General features: G+C 46.6%; 1 protein-coding gene across 3 annotated transcripts in view; it reads left to right on the top strand.

The window, feature by feature from the left end:
* The window catches only part of ELMO1 (engulfment and cell motility 1), a 694,298-nt gene extending 689,332 nt beyond the window's left edge, over positions 1 to 4,966 (top strand). For all 3 annotated transcript variants that reach the window (XM_045286360.1, XM_004708022.2, XM_045286361.1), the window contains one exon: positions 3,693 to 4,966. In XM_045286360.1, the coding sequence (XP_045142295.1) occupies positions 3,693 to 3,893 (201 nt within the window). In that variant the 3' untranslated portion in view covers positions 3,894 to 4,966. The remainder of the gene's footprint in view (positions 1 to 3,692) is intronic.
* The last annotated feature ends 5,114 nt before the right edge of the window (positions 4,967 to 10,080 follow it).

Below are 10,080 nucleotides of genomic sequence, written 5' to 3'. Positions count from 1 at the left end.
TCCCCCTCCCTCTTCTGAAGTCAAGGTTCTCTCTGCTTCTCAGCACTCTAACTCTGACTCCTCTTCTTGTATTTCCTTTCACTTGGTAGTGAAAGGCTTGAGCAAATTCAAGTTCATTTTTTTAACAGAATTTGTCATTTTTTTAGCCATCTTTTTATACTTCCGTGGTGTCTGGCTGTTTCTCCTTTTAAGCTGCTAGTAACCATGGGTGATGATTCATTTGAGGATGCTGAATGATGATATCCTAGTTTTATCACTCCTTCATTTAGTATTAGAATACTTATATAAAGAGAACTTTGCCTCATCAACTCTCCAGTTCTCTAAGAGTTATACAGCTGGTGTGTGGACAATCAAAATCAAACCCATTGAATTGATTTTGACTCATAGCAACCCCATTCAGAGTTTCTGAAAGGGTAAATCTTTAAAGCAACAGACAGCCTCTCTTTGTCCTCAGGAGCAGCGGATGAGTTTGAGCATTGGTCTTTATCCAGTGGCCAAGTACTTAGCCCACAGTACCATCATTGTAGGATCAACCCAACAACCCGCAACATCAGGTGACATAGGATTCATTGCAACTCTGTCAGTACAGGGTTTCCGAGGATGTACCTCTTTACAAAAACAGAGAGCCTCATCTTTCTCCCATAGAGCAACTGGTAGGTTTGAACTGCTGACTTTGTAGTTAGTAGTCCAACACCACTAGGTCTTCTTTGTCTGTAGAATAGGTACGGTAAATCCTTGATTTTCCTTACCGGTTTTTAAAATAATGAGCATTTTTCAAAGGAATCCAATAAGGTTTTTTGGAGTGAGCCTCATTATAAAATCATTCTACTTGAATGGTTGGTTTGGTGGACTTGGTGTTTCAGGCTCTTATCATTATTATTGTGATCCCCCCCACCACCAATTATTCTGTCTGGCCCAAGGGCAAACTCCTCCATTTCAGCTTCTGAGTTGTACTGTCACGAGACCAGTGTCTTTGAACACTTTCTGGCCTTCTGGTGTGACAGCCTTTCCTGGGGTGCCGTACGCATTTGCTGCATTGACTCTGTGGAGCTTTGGCTACCGGAGTCGTTGTGGTTAGCTGCCTGTCATTAAATCAGCCTCCGACTCCTGGCAACCACATGCACAAGGGAAGGAAAGACTATGGGTCCTGCCCCAGCCTCACGATCAGCTTTAGGACATGCGGTGATGCAATGTGAACCACATGGTTTTCATGGGCTGGTTTTGGTAGGAAGCAATATTTAGCGACCACGTCTAGGCAGTAAATATACTTAGTGTAACTTGGTTGGCCTTCTCATTTTTTAGGACTTCTTGTGGATAGAGTTAGACATTATGGTGTTTTGTTTTGGTTTGTTTTTCATTTTTTTAGAGATAAAATAGATCGCAGACCCATACTGGTATTTTCGATCTCCCATTCAGCCCTACAGCGCTTTTACTTATTGGTTGGTATACTTTTAAATAAAGTTTTTGGTGCCTGCTGCTTCTCAAAAGAAAGCGCCGCAGAACTGTTCCTGTGGGTTAACTTAATCTCTCCTAGGAAGCTCGCCAGGCAAGAAACACTGTGCGCAAAGAGCAGTAATCCCCGAGAGTCCGGGATTTACAAGGCAGCGGTGTCAGAGCTTAGCTGGCCTCGAGTTGAGGGCTCTCGTGCTCGATGTGCATCAGAATTAGCTGGGCAACTTGCTAGATAAAGTTTCCTCCCTCACGATCTTCAGAAAATCAGAATCGCTAGGGTAGGACTTGCATATCTATTTTTATCTGGGGTGTTTGTAAGGAAAGAGACGTTTTGATGTGTTCAAAATCTAGCCAAGGTATTTATGAGAACACTAATCTTCCCTTAACCCTACCTGATATTTAGGTGAGTTAAAATATTTGGCTGAGACCACCTAGCCAAGGGAGATCTTGAGCCCTATAGTCAGTGCTACATTACCCAAGCACCCCCCCACTCCCCAAATGCTTTGCTGTTGAACTGATTCTGATTCAGAAGGACACGATAGAACAGAGTAGAACTACCTCTGAATCTCTGAGGCTGCAAATCTTCATGGAAACATTGCCTCATCCTTTCCCCAGGGAGCAGTTTGTGAGTCCAAACTACCAACCTTTCAGTTAGTAGCTGAGCATCTAACCCCATTGCCACTGATGCTCCTACTGCTCAGGCAGGAGTCACATCATACTACCCAGCTTTATAGCCCCAGGACTTACGGTGTGTACAACGCTTACACAGTCTCTTCATACCTTTACACGGAGACTTGCCGCTGTATTCTGAAATGTGATTCAGTTCGCCACAGGGCAAAGGACAGGCTACGTAGGGTCTACGTGCGCATATTGAGCTGCTGGGCATGAGAGGGGGGCCATCTAGAGAGCACGCTGGAATGAGGACCCCCCCTGCACAAAAAGAATCCACTAATCAGCTCTGGGCACCCTCCTGAGTTTCTGACTGGCGCTGTGCCCCGAGAGTTTTCGATGGCTAATGTTTCCGAAGTAGAATCAGGGCTTTCTGCCCTTAAAGGTGCCTGTGGATGGCTCAGGCCTCCAACCTTTCTGGAAGCAGCCAAGTAGGCATCACCCAGGAACTCCTAGAAGGAAGAACAATCCAACAACAACAACAACAAAGATTAGGTGCTATCATACAGGCCCTCTGTAGGCCTAGGGGCATCCTAACAAGTGAGCACCCCACAACCATGCAGTTTTCTGGGATTCCAGCTACAAAGGCTTACTTTTTCACCAGCTCCCATTGCTCTATTACCAGGACAAGGAAGGAGGAGGGCATAATCTCCTGGAGAGACAAAGGGCTTTATAAGAAAAGAACCAAACGCAGACAGAGTTGGATGTTCAGGGTTTTCTGACACCGATGAAATTGCCTGGGCCCAGAACCCAAACCTGGGTGACAGAAGCCTTGGAAGGGGGAGACCCTGGGAGGACAAGGTCCTCAGAAAAGCAGCCCCGCCATTACCACCAAGAAGGGTAGACATTTGGGGCACCAGACCTCCAGCAGCAAAGGCTACTTCTCAGTATGTTTTGCTAACAGTTGCAAAGGCAAAGCTCTTATGAGGCATGGGCTGTCATCATACGTGCTGGTTAGCTAGCGGAGATTCGCTACTCGGCTGGAGCCATGAGCAAAGTCAGAAGAGAGGTCAGCTGGGCACTTGATGTGGAGCCCAGAAGTGCTGGGCTCGGTCCCAGCACTACCTCCAGAACATAGACTCGCCGGCGGGATGGTAGCACCGTGGAGAGTAAGCGTCCAGAGGGAGTGGATAGAGGGTGTTGCAGTCAGACAGAGCTCGCGTCCTTTGTCAGACACCAGGGGCCTCCTTCTTTACAGAGAAGCCCCCAGGCAAGAGAGGCCAATCATCTGCGCTTAGATCCCCGCTGCTCCCTGTACCACCAAAGTACGGATTGTCCTTGTGTGTCCGTATATGCCGGATGTGACAACTTGGACGAGTTATCATGATGAGTAAGCGATGGGGTACAGAAGGCAAAGCCCTCTAAAATGGATGTAGTGGTGAAGATTGTGCAGTTCTTCTTGAACGATCGAACGATTGAATTGTATGATATGAGCCAATCAAACTGAAAAAAGAAGAAGAAAGCAAAGCACTTTGCCCAGAGGGTAGAGCACGCTCCATATTCAGTTAGTGGTAGGGCTGTTCACCGCGTGGACCCTCACTAATCACCGTTGCCTTTCCCCTTCCCGCCAGTACTGTATCTGGACAGACGGACTCAATGCACTGCTGGGGAAAGACATGATGAGCGACCTGACCCGGAATGACTTGGACACCCTGCTCAGCATGGAAATCAAGCTCCGCCTCCTGGACCTGGAGAACATTCAGATCCCCGACGCCCCACCCCCTATCCCCAAGGAGCCCAGCAACTATGACTTTGTCTATGACTGTAACTGAAGCTGCCAGGCTGGAAGTGTGCCCCGCCAGCCCCTCCAAAACTGGAAAATCTAGCGAGCAGGGGAGAGGAATGTAGAGCACGCCCACACCTCGGGATCCTCTGGGGAAACTGGGGCTGTGGGGTCAACACTCTCTTTGTTTGGCCTCATCTTTAGCCCTAGCGACTTTCTGCCCTGCCAGGAGCCTGGCTTCCTTCTCTGATTCTCTTTCTAGGCTCCCATTGCTTTAAGTCACATGCCACTGAGGGCCGCAGACCATGGTGGGAAAAGAGCAAACCCACCGCCAGTAGAGAGAGCCAAGGGGCCCTTCCATCCTCATCCTTGCAGGCAGGTGTGTCTTGCCTCTCTGGGGTAGGAAAACCAGCAGCCACACACTGCCTGGAGCTTGCCTGTGAGGCTGAGGGAGAGCTCTGAGGCCCGCCCCAGAGGGACACAGCCTAGCTGCCTGATGCGAAGACCAAACGCCTCCTCCTCCCCAGCCCTCTCTAGAGTCAGTTCACACGGCCTCTCCCCATTGAATGGAGATCTGCTTTCAAATCCCCCACCTGCTCCCTTTTGTCCCTTGCCTGGCCCTAGGGCTCTTTGGTCCCATCACAGTCCTCATTCTAGTCTTCACCTGCATCAGGTTCCCAAACACACAGGCCACCATTTCCTTGCCCACTGGGTGTCTGCACCGTGCCCTGGCTCAACCTGCTCTCCTCGCCACCCAGTCACGGGACTCACTTCCCCGCCACAGCCCCCACTGGCCTTCTTTGTTTCCACACATCCTCCCAGTCCCTGAGCTGGAAGCACAAGTGGTGAAATCAGTAGTCATGCTCCATCTCTAATATACTAAACCTAAATGCCTCTACGACAGGTTGTTGCTATCAAGGATTTGGTGTTGCCTTCTCCTGGGAGGCCCTGCTGCCACACAGGACCGCAGGCTAGGCAAGCTGTCAGACATCCACGTTTACATCATTGTAATTATTACAGGTCTTTACAGGCTGCAAGAGTTTGGGGTTGATTTTTTTGTTTTTGTGTTTGCTTTGTATTTGTACAAAAGAGTCTAACAATTTTTTTTTTTTGCCAAACAGATATATATTTAATGAAAAGAAAAGATACATAAATGTGCATACTTTCCAGTTTGTTTGTTTGTTCTTTAATTATTTTAATCCCAAACATCTTCCCTAGAATAACACTCCCTTAAACATGCTGTGGAATAAAATTCATTGTGATGAGGCGGGAGTTGGTTTTTGATTCGGTCTGTTGGGGGTGGGGGTGGGGTGGCACTCAGGTCAGAGCTGGCTCAGGCAGACCTAAAGTGTAATAGTAGGAAGTGCTGCCTGGTCCTGCCTCATCCTCACGATCTTTCCTACCTTTGAGTCCCTGGTTGCAGCCCCCCTGTCAGTCCACCTCTCGCAGGATTTCCCTTTGGGGATTGACCCTCCATTTGACCTTTTTCTAGTAATTAATCTGCGTTCAGAGAAAGCAGGGCAACGTTTCTGTGCCCGTACTTCTCAGGCATATGCTGTTGGCATTCTGGCCAAGGATGCTTTACTCCTTCTTCTGCCAAGCCAGTCAGGCCAACACCGCCAATGAGATCCACCAATTCTCCACCAATCCCGCTTTCCCACTGTCCGGCTTGGGCCAGGTGAGCCTGCGTCCTCAAAGTGACGCCGTGGCTCTTTCTGTGCTATTCTGTGCTCGGCATCCCCTGAGAGCTTGTTAGAAAGGTCGAACCTTAAGTCACCTAAGACTGAAGTAGGTGAGTCATGTGTGCCTTGACGTCTGAGAAGCCGCACACTGGGCCACCCTTGCTCCTTGCGAAGGCACTGCAGTCTCTGAACATCGGTAAAGAATGTTAGTGCTAAGTCTGTCACAACTTCATCAGGAAAAGCAGTCGCTTAAGAAGAGCATGTCCTCACTTTACACGGTTGCCTTTCGACCGTGACTTTTGCTTGGCTTCCTTCTTCCTGGCCATGAGGTCATTCATGGAACTGGTCACATTAAATACATCCCATCTCCAGGGACCACACTTATCAATGAAGAAAGCTCAAACCCGCAGGCCTGAGATAAATTCAGCCATAGCCAAAGAAATCTCATTACGGGTTAATAAACTGTGGGTCCGAGCCCAGCAATGGATGCTCTTTTAGGACAGGCATCAGTTCCCATGGAGCTGGATCGTAACTCCAAAAGCTGGGAGGGATGTCAGCAAGGTCTGGCTGTGCAGAAGCAGCACAAACCGTTCTGTACACGCAGCACACGTTCCAGATGCTTTCTGATCACTGATCGTTACCGCCGCCTAGATGTACCATTGCAGATGTGCCCACAGCATGGTCCAGAGCCCTCAGACAAAATTGCAGGAAAAATGAATTCTTTATAATCCATGGTCATTCTCTGGTTATTCTTGTCATCAGAAACCTCACTTCTAGGTATTAAGTTAATAATACCTTTTATCCTTAAGCTTCAGGGATAGAAGCGACTGTGACTGGGTCCTTAGGGCATTGATTGACATAGCATCAGCATGATGAAATGGTAAGGGTTGAGTGAAAGAAAACAAGTAGGTCAGTACCATTTTACTTCAGACCCACATGAAGGGGAATTTTCTGAACCAAGAAATCTGAGGTCTTTGGACTCTGGGTTTAAAAGACGGATCCATCCTGTGCTGGGAAGGGTTGTCCTCCCTTCTGTGGTCCTTAAATCGGAACTGTAACCCTTTCCGTACTACCGACAACAGTAGCTTTCTACCCCTGAGTTGAGACCCCTTAGCTGGTGAGATCCTGAGAGTGTGACTTATTAGTTACCATCAAGTTGATGGCGACCCAACCTGTTACAAATAACTGTGTTCCATTGGGTTTTCTTGGCTGTAAATTGAATGGAAGTAGATCACCATGGAGCCACCAGGGGAGTTGAACTGCCCACCTTTAGGTAAGCAGTTTAATGGAGCCATTTGCACCACCTAAGAACATTACTGTCCTGTATTCGTCCACTTTGTGGTGATACTTTCCAAGACTGGTGCCCAGCAGTTGTTTTTCCATACATCCTACTGGCTCCAGTTCAGTTGCTGCTGCCCCAAACTTTCTAATGGTGGATAAACCAATCCAAGCTCAATACCACTGAGTGAACCCCATAGGACAGGGCAGAACTGCCCCTGTGGGTTTCCAAGACTGTAAGTCTTTACTGGTGCCTTTGAACTGCTGACCTTGTTAGTAGCCCAACTTGTAACCTACTGAACCATTAGGGCAGCAGTTCTCAACCTGTAGGTCGTGACCCCTCTGGGGGTCGAATGGCCCTTTCACAGGGGTCGCCCAATTCATAATGGTAGCAAAATTACAGTTACACGTAGCAACGAAAATAATTTCATGGTTGAGGGGTCACCACCACATGAGGAACTGTACGAAAGGGTCGCATTAGGACTCCTGGAGGCTGGGCATATCAGCGAAATTCAAGGGAGAAGTTCCATAAAAAGCCGCATTTGGCAGTGAAGCCTTAGCTGCATTCTCCAATCAGCTCCAGTTTACTTAAAATAAAGCAGATCATTTATTTTGCCTTTGCTAGTATTATAATTCTTCTTAAGAGAGCAATTAATTGGCCCTTTCAAAGCTCAATGACTACTTTTAAGGATAGAGAAAGCTAAGAGGAGGGAGGGTCATTGCAAAAGAAAAAGTACATTTCCTGACTCTACTGGCAAGTCCTTTCTAAACCACCTTCCAATGAGCATTTCTTGCCTGCTTGCTCTAAGAAAAGACCAAGCAATCTCAATGACATACATGCCTTTCATCCACTTTGTTTTAGTTATGAAAATCGTTTATAATTACCAAACATCGTTAAGAAAATAAAATATCCGTTGAAGCCTGGCATTCTCCATGGCCTATATGCCTGTGAACGTTGGGCGTTGAATACAGAAGACCGCGGGAGAAGAGCTGCATTTGAATTCTGGGGCTGGAGGAGAGAGTGAGAAGTCCATGGGCTCCTTAAAGGACAACCCGGTCTCTAGGGAAGAAGGAAGGCCAGAGTGCTCCTTAAAGGCAAGGGTGGCAAAACTTTGTCATACATACTTTGGACGTGTCGCCAGGAGAGACCAGCCCCTGGAGAAGGGGACGCTGCAGTGGCTGCGTCCGTGGGCACAAGAAGGGGGACAAATGACAGTGGACTGCCTGTGCAGGTTGGAGGCGATTCAACGGCACCTCACAAAAACAGCAGCATTCAAGGGCTTAGAAGTAGACACTAAGAATGCAAACACAACGTTAAATCTCTGTAAAAGCATTGAAATGACAGTCAAGGAATCCATGGCATAATGGTTACCAGTTGGGCTGTGATCCACATAGTCGGTAGTTCAAAACCACCAGTAGCTCTGCAGGAGAAAGACTGGGCTGTCTACCTCCCTAAACATTGACTCTCAGAAACCTACACAGGGCTCACTTTGAGTAAGCTTTGACTCCGTGGCTGTGACTTTAATCCCGTCCAGGATAAAACCATTTAGCGGCAGCATGGTGTGGTAGATGATATATGTATAAGATAGAAAGGAGGTTGTGATCAGCACCTTCAAAGGCAAATAAAGAAAGCAGAGGCTTGAGTTAGGTCTTGAAAGTAATAAATCGGCCAGGTAGAAAAAGTATTTACAGAAGCATGATTTTTTTCTCCCCGCTAAGGGTTGCCATCAAGTCAGTTCAGATTCATGAGTGTCAGGGTGGAACTGTGCCCCATAGAGTTCTCAGTGGTGGATATTTCATAAGTGTATTTCTAAGGCCAGGCTTTTCTTCCAAGGTATACCTGGATGAAGTCAAACTTCTGCCATTGCTTGCTGTGAGCAGTCCAGCGCTTTACACTACCCGGGGACTCTTCATGGAGGTGGGGGTGGGGAGGGAGAGGATATTAAACCTGTGACTACTCCAGAATCTGTAAGTAATTCAGTATGGCTGGTACAGAGGCTGTGTAAGAGAGAACAGAGGGAGCTAATACGACTGAGGAATTGAGGCACAAATCATGAAAATCCTGATGCATTTGACAAGCAACTTTTACTTGAGGGCAAAAGAAAGTGTATTAAAGAGAAGTGATGTAGGCAGATATGCCATTCAGAAATATCACAAAGACCAAATAACCACGTAGAGGCAGGATTGAAGTGAGATAAATTGAGAGCACAGATATTCACTAGGAGAGTGTTGAAACAGTCCAAGCAAAAGGCACTTGAGCCCAGCCTTTAGTATCAGCAGTGGAAATGGAGTCTAACACTGCCCAAAAGGCAGCATTAGCTGGAAGCACTGACCTAATTAAATGTGGGAGGGAGAGAGGAGGATTGCATGGTGACCCCTAAGCCTCTGGAAAGGGAGAGTAAGTCGATAATAGCTCTCTTATCTAAAACCAGGAAGAGAGGAGGAGAGAGATTTTAGAAAACAATAATGAAATGAGATATTGAGACTGTAAATTTATTAGACTTCTCCCTATTGAGAAATAACATCTAGGACAAGCATTTAGCCATTCTGAGCCTCTCGCCTCTTTTGGAAGGTGGAAATCTCATTTGTTGAGAGGACGGAAACCCCTGCCATCAAGTGGATTCTGACTCATAGTACTAAATAATGCTTCAGAGGCATTGTCAACCTTTCTGGGAGTCGGCAGACCCGTATTTCTCCCACAGAGTGGCTAGTGGCTTCAAACTACCATCCGTTGCAGTTAACAGGCCAAGGCAGTGCCATGAGGACCCCGTGAGAGGCTGGGTAGTGAGTCTGCTTTTTCCCCTCTCTGTCCTTCCAGCCCCCGCCCCCCCCCTTTATGATCTCTGGAGACCTGAATGAAGGATCTTTGGTATAACTTAGCTAATGAAGTATTTTAGCCAGTTCTACCTGTTTTGAAAAAAGGAAGGAAGACATAAGAATTTCAACCTTTGAAATGAGATTGCGAGGTAACTTGTAAATAAATAAATAAAATGTATGTGGTTGGGAAAGTATGGCATAATCTGATTTTAAAAATATAATTAGATGCTAATTTTTTTATTAAATGTAATTTTTTCTGACAGTGATTGTCTATGTACATACTTTGTCTTTGAAAATTTTTATTCAGAAAATTAATCAGAGCAGACCTATATAAAGGAAGAACATAATTCTTCAAGAAATATGGTATAGCTTGTTGATGAACTTAAACATTAAACTACTCTTGCCTTCTGGAAGCTAATGGAAAAAATGAAGTAAATTGAGATATATATGTCTTATTTT

This window comes from Echinops telfairi, unplaced genomic scaffold (assembly GCF_000313985.2).
Source record: "Echinops telfairi isolate 266 unplaced genomic scaffold, ASM31398v2 ScPeMD7_7;HRSCAF=31, whole genome shotgun sequence".
NCBI lineage: Eukaryota > Metazoa > Chordata > Mammalia > Afrosoricida > Tenrecidae > Echinops > Echinops telfairi.
The sequence above is the reverse complement of the archived record's forward strand: the minus strand, read 5'-3'. Positions and strand labels throughout refer to the sequence as shown.